This window comes from Paramormyrops kingsleyae, chromosome 17, assembly GCF_048594095.1.
Source record: "Paramormyrops kingsleyae isolate MSU_618 chromosome 17, PKINGS_0.4, whole genome shotgun sequence".
Lineage (NCBI taxonomy): Eukaryota > Metazoa > Chordata > Actinopteri > Osteoglossiformes > Mormyridae > Paramormyrops > Paramormyrops kingsleyae.
Window position 1 is genome coordinate 16,588,985 of NC_132813.1, and position 22,701 is coordinate 16,611,685.

The window sequence follows — 22,701 nt, forward strand, 5'->3', positions numbered from 1 at the left end:
GGGACGAAGATGGCGGATCCTGAAGTAACGGCTTCTGTCTCTCACCTCACCGCCATTATACACCACGATGCAGACGAGCAGCTTGGAGAGGCACACTTCTGACCAATCGGCATTTGCTACACCACTTTAAAACCACTACTAAGGCCAGTTTTCACACTGCACTCAGTGCGCAGAGACAGGTCAGGGTACACTGCGATTGATTTTCTCTTAACATCTCCACCGATAAAAAGGTGGAATTTATTATTTTTTTTGGGGGGCAAGAACATTTACATCTTACTAGCTGTGCCACTATCCCTCCATCGCATCAATATAAAATACCAGCATTGGAAAGGAGCAGTTTGCATGCACGCAGAAGCATGCAGACACAGACACACACACACGCACAGACACACACACACACAGACACACGCACGCACGCACACACAGACACACGCACGCACGCACACACAGACCACACACACACTGTGGTGGGACCCTGGTCATTACCCACACTCCCACTGGGCTGGAGACAGTGCCCGGGTGTGGGCGTCTCCATGTCGAGAACGCACAGCCAGACAGAGGAAAGGGAAACGAGATCCGTGCCAATGGCTTCGTGAGCGACACTAAACAGAGAGCTTCCTCAGACACAGAACTGGACATGAGCGGCTGTGTGAAGATCATGTTCACAGGCTGAACAAACAAGACGCTCATTAACGTGACAACACTTTATAAAAAAAGGTTACCGGGGCACATTCAGAGCACGATGCGTCCCCGTCTCACACAGACACCCTTAGCACACTTTCATAACGGAGAATTTTAAAAAGAAAGTTCCCCATCCTGATCTTTCGTTTCAAAAAACAAAGAGAAAAAAAATGACGTCTTTCAGGTACATTTACGCCAGTAGTTCTCTGGCTTTGTCAGAAAGAGTCGTATTATTTACAGGCACATTCCTCCAGCAGGGGGCGCTCGCCACAGAGCGACAGCAGGCAGTCTGAAGCTGAGGAGGAGAGCCGTGTGGAGGCCGGTGGGCCCAATGCGCCGGGCGTGTGGCGCCCCCTTCAGGACTCGCTGTCTGAGCTGTTGCTGCTCTCACGGCTGATCTCTATCTGCAAGGAGGGGAGGCTGTCCAGGCGGCTCTTCTTCTTGTGAGACTGCTCCTCCTTTTCCTTGATCATGGCGCCCCACACCTTCTGCAGGTCAGAGTCCTCCTCGTCCTCCTCGCCCTGCCTGCCGCTCCGCCCACGCCGGCCTGCCTCCTCCTTCCTTTCGGGCTCTCTGTCTTTTGGCAAAGTGCCCAGTCGACTCCACAGGCCTCCTGTTTGGGGGGTGAGAGACGTTGTACACCATTTGTAATACGCAGAGGCACATCAGGCAGCAAATATCGCTGAGGCCAGTCAGGGAACCACACGAAAGGAAAGCCCACTAATGTCCCCCACATGTGATCATGGGGGAAGTGGGGGCGAAGGTGGGGAGCTCATGTATGGTGAGGGGCATTTCCAGGTGACACAGCTCTCCTTACCCGACTTGCTGTCCTTGGTCGTTTCGGAGTGCTGCCGAACCGGCTCACGTTTGGGCACGCCCAGCCGGCTGCGGACGTCCGTGAGGGGCTCCCGGCGTGGAGGGGGGTCCCTCTGGGGGGCACGGGAGGGCGAGGGCGAGCGGCGACTCTCCGGGGAGTGTGGCCTCTTTCCCAACCTCTGCCTCACATCTGGACACAGGAGATGAGGGAGATGGATGAGGATCACAGACATGAAGACACAGAAAGCACTGGGACGAAGGCCTGTGGGGGCGATCACGCTGAAACAAGAATCACCAGGGAACTGGCTGAGGTCCCTGAATGACATTAATCCTCAGCTGATGGAGCCCACAGGCATACTGATCCTCTTTCCTATTGGACAGGGTCGTCTCAGTCTTAAGGAGGAACTTTCAACTACGAATGAGCAGGTTTAAGCTGTATAATCCCAGATCTGATTACAGCAGCTCTTTTCAGCCGCACACCAACCTGTCTTGCCGCTGGACGCCACCGGGGGGCGCTGTTGGGACAAGCCCTGGCGTTTCTCCTCCAGCAGTTGCCTGACGTCCGTCACCTTCTCTGCCTTGGTCCCGCTCCCCGGTCCAATCCGGTTCCTCAGGCTGGAGCCGGACAGACTGTCCGCACGTGTGGAGCTCCTGAGCGACACAGAGCAACGTTCAAAAGGTCCCCTGCACCAGATAACATGCTGAGGGCACCAGCCACCTCCATTAACAAAGACCAAGAGACTCTAACAAGCAGACTGATACACAGCGATTTCAGGTGATGAGGACCGAGGACAGTCAGGACGTCACGGGAAAGGCAGTGAGCCCGAGGTCACGGCTCACCGCAGGCTCTTGAGGTTGGACTCCACCTCGTCAGCATACATGGTCATCTTCATGCTCTTTTTGGGCGACGGAGTGGAGATCATCTTCAGCTCCAGGTCGTAATCCATCTCGTCTGAGTCGGATGATCCGGATGCCGGGGCAGGCTTACGTGGGCCCCTGCCCCTGTCCTTCTCCCTCTCCTCCTCCCTGTCCCTGTCCTTCTCCCTCTCCCTGTCCTCCTCCCTGTCCCTGTCCTCCTCCCTGTCCTCCTCCCTGTCCCTGTCCTTCTCCCTGTCCTTCTCCCTGTCCCTGTCCTTCTCCCTGTCCCTGTCGCGCTCGCTCTCCTTCTCCCCCCAGTACTCCACAACTCGGTCATCCGAGTCCATGTCTTCCTCACCATCTTCTTCCTCTTCCTCCTCTTCCTCAATTGGTTCCTCAGGTAAGTTCACCAGGTCTGACCACAGAAAATATGTTAAATATGCAACACACCAGGAAATATGCAAAAGATTAAGACCCAGATTTTGCGTGGATTTTGGAGACTTAGTTACCCAACAGCACAGCATGTGATTTTAAACCTAACCAGGTAAGTAGTTACTGTAGGAACAATACTGTGACTGGCATTGTACTACAGCTTCTCTGGCTGGTACCCACCCGAGTGCCGGTGTGTGTAGGGGGGTGTGTGGCCCATACTGTCTCCAATCAGTGGCTTCTTGGTCCTCAGGACGTCCCTCTGCATTTTGCGAGTGTGAAACCTGCGCTTCCTGCACAGAGGAGGGGGTGGGTGTCAGCGTGCGGCCATCTTTGTGGACAGACGAGCGCCGTGTGGTTCTGGCGGCATCTCACCAGGAGTTGCTCAGAATGCCCTTCATGCCGCCGTAATTGGGGTTCCCGTACTTCATGTAGTAACGGCTGCGCCTGGCCGCTCCGAGCTCCTTCTTATCGTCTGGACATAACAGAAAGAGGTCACATGACTCTCAGAACTCGTTTTCACTGGTTGGGAGTAAAAACACTCAGCAGTTAGATGTGTAGCGCTCTAAAAAAATTTAAATGCCAGCTAACTGAAAAGTTAGCTTCGATAACCGCTAATGCACCAACTCCAAAGTTTAATTCGATAATGCTAAACCGATAAACCACTTTAAAAAAACGATAACTGCTAACTTTTTTATATGAATTTAGCTTCAGCTTGGTTTTTGGCTCTGAAAACCATAAAACATACCTAGAGAGCTGAAATTCTAACCTGTTCAGCAGGGCTGGAGTGATTACCTGGGGGTATTTAGGATTTACCCACATGGGTATTGTTGGATTTTGTAGAGTCTGTAATAGAGCAGCATTGAAATTTTCTTTCCATTATATTCCCTTTTGCGAGATATAAGCACTTTTGTCGGAGGTCCTACTCCACGACTGGCCCATGCTGTCATTTTGCCCTCAGTGAAGCCTCTTGGGGACTACAAACATGGCACCATTTACCCAGAACTAGGAAGGAGGGTCTCCGCTCTTTTGCTACGTTCCATTTGAACTCGTAACACGTAAATTCCGAGTTCCTAGTTGGAAATTTCAACTAGAACGCCCCCTAAAGTCAGAATTCTGAACTCGGAGGAATCGACACAACCCCAAGCTCAGAATCCAAGATGGCTCCGCTCTTTATCAACAGAAGTTAAAGCAGTAGTTTTAGTTTTATCAGCACTTGCATTTTATTTGTGGCTCATTATTTATTTGTGCTGTCTATGGACGTGTTGCTGCAGTGTTATGTGCAAAATCCCACGTAATGTGTTTTCATCAACTGATATTGCTAACAATGGCTAACAATTAGCCGGACTAAAACTACGGGGGGTTTCAAAGTAGAATTTCTTGCTTAGCCAGACAACTTGTCAGATTTAAAGTAAGTCTGTAAGTCTGGGCTAAATGTAAGTAAATTAAATCTGGCAAATTATCTGGATAAGAATGAAAACTTGCTTTTTGAAACAGGTCCCTGGTATTGCTAAATGGCTTTCTGACTGTACTGGAACACGGTTAACTCGAATGTGACGTTACTCACTCCCAGTTTTGAGTTCTGACCCCTGAGGTAAATGGAACGCAGCATTTATTGGTCTATAGCTCTATCAATCAGAACCCGGAAAACACAACCGGAGCACTATCATGAAGCAGGATTTCTTGCTTAGTGAAATAGCTTGTTGGATTTAAGGCACTCTGGGTTAAATGAAAGTGAACAAAGATCAAGTCCATTTAAACTAGGGTACCTTAAATCCAACAAGTTATCCAGCAAGAAATCCAGTTTTGTGATACAGGCCCCTGTTCTCCACTTAGTTCAGGGTACGCCAGTATAAATGGCCCAGACTACCTTAAATCCAACAAGTTATCATCCAATCACATCTTGTGTTTAAATGTAGTCGGCCAACAGCGTGTCAGATAGACTCTTGCAGACATGCTTGCAACAGATAGGAATAAATAAGTATGATTTTAAGGGTTACAGACATTTTTTACTGTTAAACTTTGTTTACCTACAAAAAATGTTAGCGGATTTACAGTTAGCAGAAATAAATTTTGCAGAAGCTAATTCGTCTGCTAACAGTTTTCAAAGTTAACGGAGACGCTAATCTGCTAACAAGAGTTATCACTTATTAGGGGTTAGTGGGTTAGCAGAATCTTGCCCACCACTGCATTTAAGTGGTACTGCACACGTACACATTGCACATTACAACCTCCCATTCCTAGCATTTATTCACAACATTGACATATTTGTCCACTAGAAGGTGTGTGACTAGAGAAAGCAGGAGACAGGAGGTGTTAAATATTGAACAAATATTGAGGGTATTAGAATGGCACACGCTACAGTTAGTGTTGCATGGATTCAGGGCCCATGAACCCTGGCTACTATCCTGCCCGCAGAACTCACCGTGAGTGGCAAACCTCAGGAAGAGCTTCTTCCCAGCAAACGGCCGGATCGCTGGACGAAGGTCATTACGGAGGAGCGACTCTTTCTCTGCCTGTGACAGAGGGTCCGACTGGGGTGGGAGGTCACACAGATAGGAAGTAAGTACACCGCTGGAAAGCAGCCAGTGTGCCCTGCTAGAAAGTGCCGAGTGGTTAGTCAACACAGTGCTAGTTTAGGTAGTTATGTGAGAAGGACAGAGAATGACTATGGCAGGTAAAGGACAAGATGTTTACTGCCATCCCAAAGCTCTCGTGTCCTCATACAGCACAGTGTAGCATCAATGAAGCAGCCCCCGGCCTCTCTGGGGGCACAGCAGCAGCTCAGTGCGCCCCCTGCTGTCCGTACCTGCACACTGTCAGATTCGGCATTTGTCCCCGCCTGGTCCTCGTCGCCTTTGTTCTCGCCAGCTTTCTCCTCAACACTTTTCCCTTCCTTAGCCGCCTCATTTTCGTCATCCACCTCTCCTTCCTCCTCATCCTCCTCGTCATCGGAGTCTCGTTCTCCTCGTGCTGAAAGAACATTCTTTTGAAAACGATCCAAAAAGAGACCTCGATTGGTAGAGAGGGGGTGGAGGTTTGCAGTAAAAAAGCCGGGTTCCACCATGCCCTTCACTATGACGATCAACTATGTCTCACTGGAGCAGGTCAGGCTGAGGACCTCAACACTAACTTGACAAGCAGTTTCCATGGAATTTTCACTTAAGTTCAGGCTCAGCACTTACCCCTGCGCTCTTGGGCTGGCTGGTGGCCATCCGGGGAGCTGGCCGTTACCGTGGGCGGAGCTTCGGGGTCTGGCATGCGGCTGATGTTGATAAGGGCTCGGGTTGAAGTGTTGTCATCCAGCCAGACCACGTTGCCTAGGAGACATGCACCGTCAAAAGGCAGAACACTGGTGCAGTGACATCACCTCCATCCCCTGACTTCTTAAAGGGGCAGCGATATCCCAGCTAACTGCAACCACTGACCATGTATTAGAGTCAAGGATGTAAGAACACACATTTTTATTTATGTATTTTAAACATGTTCTGCTTAGACTTTAACTGCAAAAAAAAAAAAAAAACAGACAAAACATTCAGAGATAGAAGTCAATTAGCATAATAGCACTAACAAAATGTTAGTGGAAATGAGGGAACATAGGGCAGGGAAGGGCAGGGACGACGCCCAAAGATCGCTAGCTCTCCCTGGGGTTTTTAGAGGTCGCTCCCACACCGAGGGACACAGGACAGAACATTCTCCAACTACGATTCTGGGACAGGCGATGCTAGCTGGTGTAAACATGCCTTCCTCAATTATGAGCATTGTAAACACCAGTATTCCTTGCTGGAGATAAACCAAGCGCAAACCCCACAGACACTGTGACTCCTTGGTTCGGGACACCGCTCTAATCCATCCCCGATACGCATTCAGTGCTGACACTGACGATTTCAGTAATAACATACATAAGCAAATTCTGATTTCTTTAGAACGCACGGTGGGACAATTTTTTTGCAATAGTCTGGAAACGTCAAAATATTTCCATATTGTCCTTCCTTTTTCCATACCAGAACTGGAAAACGGCAAAATCAAACTGCATATTTTTACCATACTGCAGAGGAACCCTGATAAACGTATAAATAATAACCATTAAGCACAAAGTTTAACGTCACCTACTGAAGCTGAAGGACACCCAGCACAGATGGGTCTGTAGGACCATCCCTAAAAGGTTACCCACTTCCATGGATACCTGTCTGTCTTTCAGCTGACTGAGACCCTGCCAGATCCTTCTGGTTCTGTCCCGTCTCAGTACCAGAGCTCAGTAAGGATGGCGACGGCACAGGAACGACGCCAGGGGGAACTCACAGGACGTGTCGTCGATCCACTCGATGTGAGCTGGCGGGTACTCCTTGAAATACCCAAAAATGTCCTGGGTGCTCATCTCGTCCACCCCGCAGACATGCAGAGCTTCGGGCCGCAGCTTGGGGATGGCTGCATGGGAGGGGGGCAAAGGACAGCAAGTCAGAACTGGAATCACCAGCGTCGAGCCATGCAGTCACAGCAGAAGCGCAATATCCACCGTCCTTTGGAAACCCGCCATCTGCCATCAGCCATGCTCAGACCTACCTTTCTTCATCATGTCCCTGTCCAGTACCACAGTCCTCTGGGCCAGGTTGACCTCAGCACGGAAGTGAAAGCGCCTGGCCCGCTGCTCCTTCTTCTCCACAGCCTCCTGTGGCCACACAGAGACCCCCCCTCAACAGCATACCAGTACAGTCCACCGCTGGTGCCCAGTTCACCCTGCCATAACAGCACTTCCCAGGTTTTGCAAACCCAAGCCACCAAGTCCGACAGGTTTGCTCCAGCAAAGTACCAAACCACTAGTTGTAGTAACAGGTGTTTTAACATCCTGTCTGAGCTTTTAATGGTGTGCAAACACCTGGAGAACTGACTGAATACACAAGAAATGTAGATATTTGGTGTCATTTAAGGTCTCCGTTTTGTCAGCTTACCTTAGATGTAACGTCGATGCCCGTGATGAAGGTCCCGGCTTTGTTTGCGTACCGCCTCCTGGGATCCTAGCAGAACATACGGACGCTTGGATTCGGTCATGCCATTGAGAAAATAAAAACGTAACAAGGCCAAGCATGGCCACAGAACATGGCATCGTGACGAGCCGGTACTGCTTTACTGTCTCATCAGACAGCTTGCCGGTTAGATGGCAGCAGCCTGCGCGACCCGCGGGGACGCTTCAAACCGGCCGGTGCTGCAGCCCGCAACCCCGCAGCAGCTAGCGCCAACTACCAACCTACGCGCGTCCGTTGGTAGATAACGGCTAAACTCGGGTTATAGCTCTAGCTCGCGTGCAGTTGGTCGCTAACTAATTGCTTGTCACGGATTAGGGCAGATCTGAACGCAGACTGATCGCAGGACGTCCCGGCGCCCGGCTAGCGTTACCCTCATAGCAATGAATGGGGGACTGGAGGCTAGCCGGATAGCATGCTAACAGCCAGGCTTAGCATGCGGCTAACCAGCACCTCCACGTCCGGGCTGATGGCGCCGTCGTGATCCGCTCACCCAGGAGGGCAGGGAAGAAGCCAGGCCTAACTTACCGGCATGAACTCTTTCAGGGCCCGCCGAACCGGAACGGCCTCACTCTCAGTCTCGATTTCCCCTTCCTCCACCTCCATGGGCTCCGGTTCGCGAGCATCTCGCTCAGAATCGGAGTCGGAATCCGAATCCGGGCGATCGGAGGCGGCCTCCGGCTTCACGGAAACGCGCAAGCTGCGTACGGCCGCCATGTCTTGGCTGCGCTCCGCTCCGCACAGACTCGCGGCAGGCCGGAGCGCGTGATCTGTAGCTGGAAGCACAGCGCCGCCTAACGGCGACACTCGCAGGTGCAGGCCGCGCCGTTGTAGCGTGATACCCAGCGCGCCATTCTCAGTTGGACGGTGCGTCTGATTTTACAAAAACTCAGGTAAAGAAGGAAACATCGCCGTACTGGCTATAATAGGAAAGAATGACAGATAGTAATTTCTACTAGGGTTAAAACATAAAGAAAGCACTATACATGATATCATTAGATATCACTGTACTAACCAAGATTAAACTCCTGTTCTGGTACATGGAACACTTTGAAATACATAAGGAGAGTTTGATGTTTGCTCGCGGGGGCGGGGGCAAAAAAACGGCATCTTGTTTACCTTATGTGTTAACGCATGTATCTGATGCAGACATAATGATAATCTGTTATTTTAGCTAGGGTGACAACAAACGGCCTTTGCAAAGGTGCAGAGTGTTGGAGGTGCAGTTCGGATTTCAGGGGCGTCTGAGTGACAGGGTCTCTAAGGTCTCTAAACAATGTGGAACATAACTGGATTGTTCTGGGTTGGGGGGCCACTATGATATGCTTTCATGGGGCCCAAAATGTTTAGCTATGAAATAACTAGACATATATTCTTTCACATTCTTTTGCACTGAAACCCTGTTCAGAGCCAGAAGAAGAAAAATAGAGAAAAGCTCACACAAAATACAACATTTTATTTGTAGTAAAATTTCCATTGCACATTACATAGCCAAATATACATTTACATTACCTTTCTATTTAAATTAATTTTTACTCTGTAATTACATTTTAACATTACAACATAAAAGGAAATAAGCTAAAATAGCAATAAATATATTCTTTATACACACAATGCAGGCAGAAGGACTTTCTCTGTAGGACAGCATGAGATTTCTGCATCGCCAACCAAGACCTGGAAACTGTGCTTACATTCTATTCATACAACAGTAGCATGTTTCATTTTGGTCACACACTGATTTTGAATAAAATTATATTTTCCTCTTGACAACTGGGACAGCTCGCTAAAGAGTGAACGGTGTTATTACAAATGTTATGTAACATACAACATGAGAAACAAAAATGGTTTGCGGCCATCTTTAACATAAAGTGTCCCTTCTGTATATGTGCTGTTTAATTTAATTGTCTAGATTTGAGGTATACTGACTTTCATATATACGATCTCTTTAAAATAACTGAATATCATACGCGTATGTAATCGTGCTTAGATGTTACAGGTATGCATTCATTCTGATAATTTTTAATGAATGTTAAATGACGTAACTTTTTTCCCCATCAGTTTACATTTTAGTGTAATTTGCACTGGCGGCCACTAGATGGACCTGGAGCTCTAGGAACTGCACTTTATTGTTCATATAGCTGCATGCCATTTCGCAGGGTGAAGCCAATGGCGGCCGAACTTACGCGGAACAACATTAGCGGCAGCAAGGGATAAAGTTTCAAGGCATTTTAATGGCACTTTGCAGGGAGTTTCCTTTTATAAGTGATGTACGGAGATAGTGTTTGTTTTAATGACCAGAGTTAGGCCATTAAGAAGCAATGTCCCTGAGCATCAGACAGAGCGTGATTGTGAGATAGGAATGAGCTGGAGTCTATTTGAGGTTCTGATTGTGCTGATAGGAGACCTGGCCTAACACTGAGCCCCCGCCCCGTCATTTCTGTAAGTCTTTGGTGTGATCTGAAATGAGACTGGTTCTGTGCTTGTTACATTTCCAACCGCATCACTCTACTGTCTCTGAACATCGTCGCAGCAGCTAAAAGCTAAAAGTTCAATGAGACCACAAAGAATTCAAGGCTACACAAAATCTGAGACGTTACTAAGAGACGAAACTAGAGGAAGCTTAGGTTGACAAAATGCAGAGCTGACTACTGGAGCATTATCTAATTAAGTCTTTAACTGCTTGCTGTTGCTCTTTCACTTGGCAATGTCATGTCAGATTGTTTTGGACAATCATAGCCAAATTGGTAATGCCAAGTAAATTTGTGGCAATGGCTTCATTGCCGACGCGCAATATCTTTCTAAACATTTTGGACGATGATCCTCTTCTGTTCTTGGTTGAGAACAGTGCGATAATTACATTAACCTTAAGAGTTCCTTCTTCAGTGCTTCCAGCTTCTGAAGTGGTCTCCTCTAGTATGACATCACCCCATTCTCACCAGCTGCCTGGGACAGTGAAGAAAATGGAGACAGTGTACTGAAGCTGAGTCTGAACAGCAGGGGAGCTGTCACAATCACAGGACAGCGAGGAGTGTCAAAGGAGACCACAGGACCAGACCGCGCAAAGACAGCGTGGACGGGAAGAAGATCTGACTTACCAGCAACTCTGCCTTTTGTACATAAGTGCCCTAGTGTCCCTAGAGGATGAAGTGAAATCAGTTAAATAAATGGTCTTGTACTGAGCTGCAGTATAGAGTCTACACAGACACACAGAGACACTCAGACACAACCACACCTGTGCTTTGTGGGGACCATCCATTAATTTCTATGGGCAAAACCCTAATCCCAACAATGACAACTTTAATCCCTACCCAGCCCTAACCTTAACCATAAGTAACCAAATAAAATACAAGACTTTTGGCATTTGTTTTTGAATGCAGTCAAAGATTTTTATAAAACTGAATTTCTGCTTGTGGGGACAGAAAAAATGGTCCCCGCAACATCCAGGAGAGATTTGGTCCCCACAATGTAATGTATATCTGACCCACAGAGACAGACACACATACACAGACTCCATGTCTGTACTCACTGCTGTAGAGTGGCTCAGCTTGTCAAAGCGAAACTTTAAGTTGGACCTCGGCGACATCTTACTCTTTGCATCTTTCAGGGAGAGAAGATCATATGATCATCAGTGGAGTCCTGTCCGCCGTGTCACTGCTGTGTGCTGGCGTCGGGGGGGGGGGGGTGGAGTTACCTGTGGGGCTGCGGCACATGATGGCTGGTGCCACCAGGCCGTCCACAACGAGGCAGGGGCTGTACACAGATGAAGAAGCCATGGAGGGTTGGCTGCTCTGGGGGAGGGCGGGGGGCAGTACTTTTTGTTATTAACCGTGTCTGATGCTATTAATAATCGCCACCAGGCCACGCCCACCTCAGAGCTAGTGTTAAGCTCCTCCCCAGGCCAAACCCACCCCTGCACTGCTGCTGTCCAGCTCATCGAGGACCTCGCCCTCCCCGGCAGCGCTGCTGAAGCTGCTGGTACTGCTGGAAGAGCGGGAGATGTTCGTCCGGCCCATGCAGTCCTTCAGCTTGCCTGGAGGCCTGTGGGGTGAGGAGCGTGGCCACTGTTCAGCCCTGACACGTCTACGTCACTCGCTCATTACTCACACACGGCTATTCACCTCTCCTTATTGGGGCAGATCTCTGGAGAGCTGGGGTTAGACAGGGTATCTGACCTCACTTCCTGTGACATGGGGCTGCTGTCTGAGCTCTTCTGGTCACTATGGAAACAAATGGAGCTGCTCAGCACTGAAATACTGCCAAGCACAGGGAACTGGGTTTGAAACGCCTTGAAGATGCTGGTGTGACGGACCCACCCGCGGGCATGCCTGTCCGCCTGGCTCTCTGAGCTGGAGTGTAGGCGCGGGAACAGCCCCGACTTCCGTTTTACTGGGCTCCTTAGTGGGGACTTGGCCGACATCACAGGGGGCTGGATATGGAAAAGATGGGGAGGGCGGAGTCTCACCAATCTGCTGATGCACCCATTCCTGCGAGCTCTAAAGCACCTGAGCAAACTTCAGTCCAGAAGTAGGCCCATTGTGCCCTGCTCTGCCACCCCCCCCGCCTCACCGTGTACGTGCTTTTTGTGCACTCCATGCTGTTCTGTGGCACCCCGCTTCCGAGGCCTGGGCCCCGGTGGCGATGGGACACCGCCACTGTCTCCATGGAGTGGCTACGAACCCGCATGGCTCTCTGGGTAGGGAGGGGAAATGGGACAGAGAAGAGGATTATGGGTAAAGTGACTCACCATTCTATAAACACTGCACTGTTAAGTGATGGACAGAAAGAAAAAATATTTTGCCTCTTGGGTAAAAATTTTAATGAGCATTTAACGACCATCATAAACATGTCAAACTATCAGAACCGTCCATCCATCTTCCACCTGCCAGTTTAGCTCGTACAGGACCATGTGAGCTGGGCATCTAAAGCAGGAAGCACAAGACTTTGATCTCCTCGGCCATGATGAACTGTCAAACCGCACCACAGAGTGACAGAGTACACAGTTAGCCCCTGGAAATCATGAGCCTTGTGCTTGGTGCCGAACACATGCCGCAGCAGACAGTGACTCTAAGGTAGGACTGTTACAAAACTCATTGGTTAAGCCTTTGTCTCTGAAGGTGTGTTTTGGTGCCTGGACCAGAGCCGGAATGTGGTGTTAAGCTCAGAGCTGGCCTTCTCACCTGACCCCTAACCAGAGGATGCATCATTCCCAACCCAAATGGTTCTGTAGTGCAGTGTTTCCCAATCCAGTCCTCGGGGACCTGCAGATAGTCCATGTTTTTGCTCCTTCACAGCTCCAGGTAAAATGAGGACTGTCTGGGATGGAGCACAAACGTGGACCGTCTGCGGGCCCCCGAGGGCCAGGTTGGGAAACGCCGCCGTAGCGAGAACTTTAAGTGTTCAGTGCCTGTGTTAGGAACCCTGTTCCCTCCCTGCTCCCATCTGCTGCTGAAAAGGAGGCTGGAGAATCAAGCTCTGGGCTCCTCTGAAGCGACTGAAATGTGATTCTGCTGCATGAGTCACTATCACACAGTGTCACTGGGGAGCTAAAACGACTCTATATGCCTATAGAACTGAGGGCAGCATTAGCACACTTTAGGATAAGCTGAAAGACAAAACAACAAAAACTCTAAACAAAAAACAGCATGTTTTATTGGTATTACATGTTGATATCAATGACTGTTTTTTCTAGAGCAGCTGGGAGAGGTAGCAGACAGAAACTGCCACTGCACAGATCAGCACAGCGCCTCCTGTGGGTGTGGAGGTCGCATTGGACAAGAACCTCCACACTGCCTGTGAAGAGCAAAAGGCCATACCATCAAACAGGGGGCTGGGGGGTGCCATGGGATTCCCATCGCAGTGTGTAATTTGGTAGGGGCCACTCGGGGCTCCTTCATTCATGTTTATTGCAGCATAAAGGGTGAAATTTGTCCACTATATATGTTTTTCTGCAGCTGGGGAGACAGACAGGAGCCCACCTTGAAGGACTCCAGCAGTCCGCCATGGCCGCCATTCTCCAGCCTGTCCTCATCGGAGCTGAGCCCCAGGCCGTGGCCCAGCGCGGCCAGTGTTTGGCAGTGAAGTTCGTCGTGGAGGTTATCCAGCAGGGCAGCCCGTGTCCGACCCTGACACAGGCAGGCAGACACGTGGCTTTATTACACACGTGTGCAAACACACACATACACATGCACAGATACACACACACACATACACAGATACACACACACACATACACAGATACACGCAAACACAGACACAGATACACGCAAACACAGACACAGACGGAAACACACATACAGACACACAGATACTCGGGCTTTATCTCACACACACTCACACACACACACACACACACACACACACTCAATCACTGCTGCTCACTTCCAGCTTAGCGAACTTATCCGACTTGTAGCAGGCGGTCTCTGCGTTGATCAGCTTGGTCAGCAGGAACTCCCGAAATTCTGGACCCTAATATTAGTGCGCAGGAGGGAGAGGATCCCAGCAGTGAAGACACAGAATCTGAGCACTTAACACCTGCTGCATCATGCATCCTAAGTTTGCTGGTTCACGTCCCTGCCATAGTACCCTAAATCTGAGGGCGACAGACGGGATTCCCTGTGTCCATCTCGTACCTTCTTGAAGACTGCTGGGTTAGGGAGAGGCGGGCCGAAAGGTGGGACATCCTCTCGAGCTGTGACAGACACCTGCGGTCAGAGAAAGAGTCTAGTTCCGTTCTCTCTCTGCACAGGTAGGAGGAGTGTCCAATGCTGTGTCAGCTGTGTACTATTTAAAAATAGTATGGAGGGAGTTAGTACCTTGTATGTGGTTTGAGCTGTGCAAGCGTGCTCCACCTGTACCAGGATGTAGGCATGCAGGAAGTTGGAGGCGATCATATCAGGAACAAAGGGTGTGCCCTCTTCCTGGAAGATGACCGCCACGATGTCGTTGCCGATGTGCCGCTTCCGCTGTAGCTGAGGGGGATCAGTAAATACTTAATCGCCATGACAACATTCACGCACTTGCTTATGAGGAAGAAATGAAGGCTTAGGCAGCTAATTACAGCTGTTTATTGATGGCCTCTGGGTGGCGCTGCGGGCTACCTGCTGTGTGTCCCCGTCTGTGTATGGGAGCTTGGTGGAGACGTGGAACATGATCTCCCTGCGTCGGAAGACCGTATAGACAGACTGCGAACCCGTCTGACCGTGGGACACATCTAACCCCCCACGGAACCTGAGAATACACCAAGGCGAGGGGGTGTAACTGGAAGGCGCTGCACCCTGCTCATCAACAGTAACGTAAGCGTAAACGCCCGTGACGGGAAGTGGACGTGATTGAGGATCGACTCGCGTGGTGCTGTGACTCTTACCCTTTGAAGTCCTGCAGGTCGATGCAGTCTCCCAGCAGACTGAGGAACTCCTTAAAGGCAGGAGTCTCCGTGTTGTTCCCGAACAGCTCCTCCTCCGTGGTCTGCAGGGGAGGCAGGGAGCTGATTCTGTGTCACACCCCGTGTACCCGCCACGCCACTCACCAGTAAGCAGTACAGTCACAGCTAATGCTAAAGACACCTAAGTAAGCAAACTGGCCCGCTCAGCAATTAATGCAGGAAATTTACTCTCAGAAACCTGGAGCTGCAGCCAGCCAATCATATCCCAGAATTGGAAACACTCACCTGGCCAAACGTCTGGTAGATCACCCCGAACTTGAACGTGTTGTTAATCTCATGCTCATCATAGCTAACTATGAGCTGGGATGCCTAGGAATACGAAGGGAAATGCAGGTGTTCCTGGGTTACCACGGTGACGGAACACAGCACCGTGTAATCCAAAGTCCGAACTGGCCCTCACAGTGATCGAATCAACGAGATCGAATCAACGAGATCCTGTAAGCACTTAGAGCTAGTTATAGTTCCGGTTGTGCTATGGGTCTGTTTATGTGTGGGCCCAGGTGCATGCTGGGAGTTTGACTCACTCTGGGGTACAGGACTGGGCTGAACTTCAGACCAGGCACATCGTCGCAGAACAGCTGAAATGCAGAGCCCCCCCCCCACAGTACGATTTTAACACTGACAGCAGGTGGACAGCGTATGGATATAAAGATGGGGGAGAGAAGCTGGGGAGTACCTTGGCTATCTGAGGGATGCTGGGCAGCTGGGAAAGGCCCTCCAGGTGAATGCGGTCATGCAGCGTCTTCATGCGAGACCTGAAGGCAGGATCAGGTGAAGTCAGCCCTCACTCTTCCCACTCTGTACCTCTCCACTTGCAAGCCTATTAGTGAGCAGTGAGTCTCTGAAGGACCACCCAGTGAAGAGGGGGAATGCCTTGGGCACCATACAGGGCAGAGCTCAGTGTGTACTGCCCGAACATACACGACACATGACCACCTGACACGCCCTGCCTGCCTGAGCACAGCACCTCCTGACTATGATCAGGGATCGCTCCCTCATCACAGCGCCTCCTGACTATGATCAGGGATCGCTCCCTCATCACAGCGCCTCCTGACTATGATCAGGGATCGCTCCCTCATCACAGCGCCTCCTGACTATGATCAGGGATCGCTCCCTCATCACAGCGCCTCCTGACTATCATCAGGGATCGCTCCCTCATCACAGCGCCTCCTGACTATGATCAGGGATCGCTCCCTCATCACAGTGCCTCCTGACTATGATCAGGGATCGCTCCCTCATCACAGCGCCTCCTGACTATCATCAGGGATCGCTCCCTCATCACAGCGCCTCCTGACTATGATCAGGGATCGCTCCATCATCACAGCGCCTCCTGACTATGATCAGGGATCGCTCCATCATCACAGCGCCTCCTGACTATGATCAGGGATCGCTCCCTCATCACAGCGCCTCCTGACTATGATCAGGGATCGCTCCATCATCACAGCGCCTCCTGACTATGATCAGGGATCGCTCCATCATCACAGCACCTCCTGACTATGATCCGGGATCGCTCCATCATCACAGCGCATTCTGGCCCACCCAACCTGAGAATGATCCGCAGGTATTCCTGCCCCTCCACCTCCTCGTGCTTCAGGGACATTATGAGGTTTCCCAGGCCGCTTGCCGTGCAGTAGAAGTTCAGGTGCTCCTGCGTGAGGACAGGAGAGAGAGGAGAGAGCATGAAGCAGTCCACCCGACCCAGAGAGGCTCCCTCTTCAAGCTATTCACTCCACAATTAGATCAGAGTTCTTCTCTGGCACTCAGGAGACCGACACACCACTATTTCATTTCAATCAGCGATCCAGAACAGCCAGTACTGTCACCCAAAAACATCCATCTCCTGTAATTCTGCGTGACCTAGAGAATCATCAAACTCTGGTAATATGACACCAGGCAGCCTCACTGCTATTAAGCAGATTCAAATTAGTATTTAAGAATCTAGATTTAAGTGGTGCCGGGTGCCAAATGACAGACAGGGTCGGCTGTCACATACAGTAATTGAGCAGCCATTGCAGTACTAAATATATCCTAATGTCAGTTGACCGAAACAGGAAGCGAGTCCCCTGGGGCTCACCCTGCCCAGGAAGTGCTTGCGGTATGTCCGGGCTGTTCTGTCACACTCCAGCCGAAAGCCTAAGTGACCCTCGGGGCCACGTCCCCCTCCATCGTCCTCGTCACACAGGCTGCTGTCAGAGGACGTGGGGGTGCCGGCGCTGGCTTCCATGTCCTCGATCCAGTAGCCCCCGAACTGGGGCAGGATCACCTGGGGGTATGGGCTGCCTTTCTCCAGGACCTGGGGGTGACAAATAAAAAACAAGCCCTCACTCATCATGACAGCTAAGCTTGGGTTTGACTACAACTCCCCATCCATCCATCTTCTGAACCTGCTCATTCTATTCAGGGTTGTGGGGGGTCCTATGGGCACAAGGCAAGGGACAGTCTAGGATGGGGTGCCAACCCATCGCAGGGCACATACTGTACACACACATTATTCACTCTCACACGCACAACATACAGGCAATTTGGTAACTCCAATTAACCTCAGCACGTGTTTGGACTGTGGAGGGAAACCGGAGGACCTGGATGAAACCCCATGATGACACGGGGAGAACATGCAAACTCCACATGCATAGAACCATGGAAGAGATTCAAACGCTGGTCCTAGGGGTGTTTGCCGCCCCATGACTACAATTAAGAAATGTTATAATTAGCTGGTGAGCTTAACCATTGTGGCATCAGATACACATTGTGTGTGTGTGTGTGTGTGGGTATAACTTACCTTATGGGGACACAATGTCCCCACAATGTGATGAATACCTGTTTTTTTTCCCTTATGGGGACCAGGAAAACTCAATTTAATACAAATCTGTGACTGCAATGAAATAACAAAAAATGCAAAAACTCTTGTATTTTGCTTGGTTACTTATGGTTATGGTTAGGGCTGAGTAGGGGTTAAGGTTGTCATAGTTAGCGTTAGCATTATTCCCATAGAAAATAATAAGCGGTCGCCATAAAAATATGTTTACCTGACTGTGCATATGTGTGCGTGTATGTGTGTGTGTGTGTGCGTGTATGTGTGTGTGTGTGTATGTGTGTGTGTGTGCGTGCGTGCGTGTGTGTGTGTGTGTATGTGTGTGTGTGTACAGTATGTGTGTGTGTGTATGTGTGTACAGTGTGTGTGTGTGTATTTGTGTGTATGTGTGTGTGTATGTGTGTGTGTATGTGTGTGCGCAAAGCCTTACCTCCTCAATCCGCGGGTATGGAATATAGTCGTCCTGTAGGGGAGACAGCACAGATTAATCAGAGCACCAACTCAGCAAAACGCAGCAGCACACCTTCAACAACCATTAGCGGATCTATCTCGATCACATCTTCCTTGTTAAAATGGATCATGCCGGTGTTTGGATGTAAGAAGAAAGCACATGGAGAAAGCGCATCACCACTGGGACGGTGCAGAGGCAACACACTGACACACAAAGTAAACAACTAATAACAGACACCTAGACACCTAGATCTTAGCCCTGTAAGCCCCCAGGTGAGGACACAAACTCCATGTTTTTATGCAGTTGTCTGTGAAATGCAGACTCCTCTACCTTCATATCAGTCCCTTTATGCCAGTGAACTGATGACCAATCAGTTTCAATCCAAACATTCTCAGCTGCAGAGACTCACAAGGCTGTTAAAGCATGCCCCGTGTTGGTAGCCGGCTCTGGGCACCTGGGCGGGCACAGCTGGGGTGCTACACGCGGCTAACACCTTTAGCGGAGCTGCCATCACAGCCAAGCACATGGATAGCGCACAGACACGTGAGCACACGGCACGCCCGCACTCTCGTCAGACCTTGTGCTTCTGGGAGCTGGCTGTCATCTCCTCAGTTTTTGGGGCCTGCTTAAGAGTGGAGTGGGTTTTGTGGGGCAGACATGACAGCAACACCTTCACATTAATATCTACAATCTTCCACACACATTTGTTTTAGCCTATTGACATTTGAAGGCAGGCAACAGGCCCTCCTCTCCATCAGAAACAGCTCGTTCATCATGCATTTCTACCACAAGTCATTTTATGCGAGAGGAGAGCAGCACAGCTGCTGTTTGTCATTGTCACTGTTGTCATCTGTCTCCAGTGCTACTATGAGCAACGGTGCTGATCAGAAACCGGCCAGCAGGGGGAGTCATCCGCTCCATCTCACACTAAAAAAGAAGTTCTTACGGCCCCACTGGCCTTCAGAGCTGGCTGCCTGGGATACACAGCATCTTCAAACCCAAAAGCAGCTCATGGGTTTTCTACACTCAATCTGGGCAGCAGTGTGAATGCCCCGTATCAAGAGTCCAAGTATGTTTCAATTACGTTTTGTGAATGTTTTTGTTTCTGGAATTAAAACAAATAATTTTACTGGCCATGGCTTTAACAATGAATGGACAGCTGATACAACATAATTTACACCCAAGAAGCACACATCTTAATCCTTATCAGTGTTTAACATTGACCTTAACATCACTGGTGAAGAGTGTACCACTGGGTTAATGTTAGCCGAGTTCAGTCACAGAGCATGGATTTGGTTCTGGGCTACTGTGATCCGGGAGCACGGAGTCTTACCTGTATCCTCTCCAGCATGTCAAAGAACTCGGCCGACTGTGAGACAGAGAGAGAACAAGGGTGAAGGTTAAGACCCAAGACCCTTGACCAGGCTCGTTTCGACAGTGAACTAATTAGGCCCTTTATCTCTCACCATATTGCAGACCAGAAGGTCAACTCATTAAGCTACAGCCCTCACAATATTCAGAGCTGACGGGCCGACTCATTAGGCTACTCATACTTGGCATTACTCTGTTTACTTGCATGGCATAGAACTGGCATTATTTACATATTTAAAAAGGACCTTTAATTACTAAGATGTTTAAGAAATATATTGCTATCTGCATCAATGTCCAAAGGCAGGTAGGGCCATCTCCAAACCACCACGTGTATCCCACAATGCCACACTTCTCAGCCCGACGAAAGGTGTCCTGTACCGCTAATGGGAGTCACATATCCTAGGGCCCGATGCGTAAATTCACCCCGGGGCCTAGCTGCAGATGCCAAGGTGACGAGCACAAAGGAGAAACAGGCATCCCAAGAGGCACTGGGTGTGTAGGACAGCCGTCACCGGAGGGAATTTGGCAACATTCCTAACCACTCTGAACAAAACAGGTTCAGCGCTGAAGAGAAAACAGCAACAAGGAGGAATGTGGCAGAAAAAGCAAGAGAGGAATGAGGATATTAAGGTTAATGCGATAAGGGGAGCATCTGCCTTAAAGGGCTCCTGTGAAAATCAGAATTACTTAAAGGTAGAACCTCACTGGCCTTTAAAAACACAGGCAGGCCCCAGTAGCCTCGTTTCCACCAACGCGCTGCCGGTGTCGGACTTTTTCCCAGTCTAGCACTGGTTCCACACGTTTCCACCACAAAAATATGGCCCTGGGCCAGGAAAAACGACTCCAGCACGGCACCACAGAAAAGCTGGGCTCAGAATGTGGCACCGTAACGTGCTGCGCTAACGTTAAAAGTGGTGAAACAGTGAGACAGAATAAACTCACACAGAGACAAAATGGAGACAAAAGTGGATACAGTAGTATGAGTCGTACTCTGGAAATGTTTATTTCGGTTTGGCAAAATAAGTCCAAAAAACGAAATACAGATAAACCTTTACTTTCACTTATACTTCCGTTTGCTTCTGAAATTGGTGGAAACGCAGGCTGGTTCTCAAAAGTCACCAAGTGAGAACCAGCCCAGCACCGGCACCAGCACCAGCTCCATGTTGGGGAAACGTGGCCAGTGGCTTAGAGCAGCGGCACACAGACGGCCGTCACCACATGTTACCATCACCAAGCCCAGGAAAGACAGCCAAGCTGAGGCCCTGGTGCTGAGCTTCGCCACATTCATGTGGATTATGGGAGAGGAGGCGTGTCCTGTGAGGACAGGCAGCCGGGGCCCCTGGTACCTGGGATATAACGAGCAAGCAGAAGGAGGAGGGCCGACTACATGTCAATGTTTAACGTGGCGCTGATCCGTGAGCAACGCGCCCAACTCGCTGTGTCAATACAGGTCGCTGGGCCAGATGGGCGACAGGTGTGGACCCAGGACCGCCCCCACACCACAGAGCGCCTGGGGAGCCGGGATCCAGCACTCGCTGCTGGCCGCTTCCCACCGGCATTCATCATCATGACCATGAACCAGACCGTCTGCCAGCAGGTGGACGTGCGCATGACGCTCGCTCGCCGCCAGCCTCACGTTCTCGCGCAAGAGCACAGCAGATAAGCTGAGAAAACACAGTGCAGTAGGTGCAGGGTCCCCAGCCACTCCCCTGCCTCGTTTGATTGGTAATTCACCTCTCTGTGGACCACCACAGTTTTTAGTGGGTGTAGCCACCTGCTGCAGCCCCGCCCCCTAACCCCACCTCCCTATCCCCTTCCCCCATTTGGTACAGAACTGCACATATATGTCCACTGTCAACTGGCATGTAAACACATGGCTTCCATATGCAACTCATACTCACAGAACATATATACAGCAGAAACACAACATGCATACTCACTACACACATAAACACACAAACAGCTGATATGAGGAGCACATTCATACATACTGTTTCATACAGGAAACATACCCATTACACCTGGATATACAGGTAACAAATACATTTGACAGAAACACACAAAAGACACATTTGCTGTAATACACACTCACATATGCACATTATTTCGTGGCCTGCTGGCTTCCTACTTTCTCGGAGGTGATTACTAAGCCGAATCGCTTCCCTTTGTCTCCTCTGGGTGAAACGCTTCCCCTGCTGTCCAGGCCAGTGCTGCCGCTCATCAGCTCGGTGTCCTACCACTGTCCTACCACCTCCCCGCGGTGTGGCGCGTCTCTGTGCTGCCTCCTACCTTTCTCTCACATTTATTTCCTGGAGAGCCGTCGGTCAGCTTACTTCAGCGACAATCAGGATGTACGACTTTCATTTCTTGTTTTCTGTCTTCATGTTGAAACTGGGACGGTCGCATTATGTCCAAATAAAAGGAGGTTCTCCACAGGACTCCTCCCACATGCGCGCACGCGCGCACACACACACACACACACACACACACACACACACACACGCACACCTACGCGCGCGCACACACACACACACACACAGACACCTGCGCACGTGCACACCCACACACACACACATTACCAGTCTGACAAGCCGTGCGGTATGTAAGTATGTGATCTCGGTCAATAAGGATTATGCATTGTTCTGCTTGTTCAGAGGGTTTCTTTAGGGAGTCTCAGACAGGGGCCGCCTCTCTGCTCAAGGCAACGTGCCACATTACTGACTACACCGCAGTGGGAGGGTGTCGGCAGGCTGGGTGCATGACAAGATAGGTGCCGCCTCTCTCTACTCAGGGTGATGTGCCGTGTTAGTGACTACACTGA

General features: G+C 50.0%; 2 protein-coding genes across 13 annotated transcripts in view; both read right to left on the reverse strand.

Moving 5' to 3' along the window:
* Positions 1-689: 689 nt before the first annotated feature.
* Positions 690-8,580, reverse strand: ncbp3 (nuclear cap binding subunit 3). The gene is made up of 13 exons (XM_072701271.1): positions 8,334-8,580; positions 7,734-7,799; positions 7,348-7,453; positions 7,087-7,212; positions 5,970-6,104; positions 5,594-5,757; positions 5,210-5,318; positions 3,160-3,259; positions 2,968-3,077; positions 2,338-2,770; positions 1,982-2,148; positions 1,499-1,687; positions 690-1,294 (listed from the first exon to the last, which is right to left on the reverse strand). Exons 1-13 carry the CDS (start codon positions 8,520-8,522, stop codon positions 1,038-1,040), a joined length of 2,151 nt encoding a protein of 716 aa, XP_072557372.1. The 5' UTR covers positions 8,523-8,580; the 3' UTR covers positions 690-1,037.
* Positions 8,581-9,241: 661 nt separating this feature from the next.
* The window catches only part of LOC111860875 (rap1 GTPase-activating protein 2), a 41,125-nt gene continuing 27,665 nt past the window's right edge, over positions 9,242-22,701 (reverse strand). For 2 of the 12 annotated variants that reach the window (XM_023845026.2, XM_023844977.2), the window contains exons 3-24: positions 19,843-19,878; positions 19,087-19,134; positions 18,489-18,521; positions 17,321-17,539; positions 16,791-16,894; positions 15,923-16,001; positions 15,771-15,824; positions 15,472-15,555; positions 15,169-15,269; positions 14,903-15,032; positions 14,618-14,773; positions 14,435-14,506; positions 14,184-14,270; positions 13,781-13,927; positions 12,372-12,494; positions 12,119-12,231; positions 11,924-12,022; positions 11,714-11,843; positions 11,497-11,593; positions 11,332-11,402; positions 10,901-10,939; positions 9,242-10,748 (exon numbers count right to left, since the gene is read on the reverse strand). In XM_023845026.2, the coding sequence (XP_023700794.1) occupies positions 10,931-10,939; positions 11,332-11,402; positions 11,497-11,593; positions 11,714-11,843; positions 11,924-12,022; positions 12,119-12,231; positions 12,372-12,494; positions 13,781-13,927; positions 14,184-14,270; positions 14,435-14,506; positions 14,618-14,773; positions 14,903-15,032; positions 15,169-15,269; positions 15,472-15,555; positions 15,771-15,824; positions 15,923-16,001; positions 16,791-16,894; positions 17,321-17,539; positions 18,489-18,521; positions 19,087-19,134; positions 19,843-19,878 (1,992 nt within the window). In that variant the 3' untranslated portion in view covers positions 9,242-10,748; positions 10,901-10,930. Of the gene's footprint in view, positions 10,749-10,900; positions 10,940-11,331; positions 11,403-11,496; positions 11,594-11,713; positions 11,844-11,923; positions 12,023-12,118; positions 12,232-12,371; positions 12,495-13,780; positions 13,928-14,183; positions 14,271-14,434; positions 14,507-14,617; positions 14,774-14,902; positions 15,033-15,168; positions 15,270-15,471; positions 15,556-15,770; positions 15,825-15,922; positions 16,002-16,790; positions 16,895-17,320; positions 17,540-18,488; positions 18,522-19,086; positions 19,135-19,842; positions 19,879-21,972; positions 22,292-22,701 lie in introns of those variants that run through there. The other 10 variants (XM_023845053.2, XM_023845034.2, XM_023845043.2 and 7 more) reach the window with 10 other exon arrangements.

What these genes read in the sequence shown, in the direction of transcription:
- ncbp3 (XM_072701271.1), bottom strand. Translation starts at nt 8,522, where the DNA reads ATGGCGGCCGTACGCAGCTTGCGCGTTTCCGTGAAGCCGGAGGCCGCC. An exon ending in CAGGGACATGATGAAGAAAG is followed by an intron (nt 7,213 to 7,347) that starts GTAGGTCTGAGC and finishes CCTCCCATGCAG; the next exon opens with CCATCCCCAAGCTGCGGCCC. An exon ending in GTGGATCGACGACACGTCCT is followed by an intron (nt 6,105 to 7,086) that starts GTGAGTTCCCCC and finishes CATGTCTCCTAG; the next exon opens with GCAACGTGGTCTGGCTGGAT.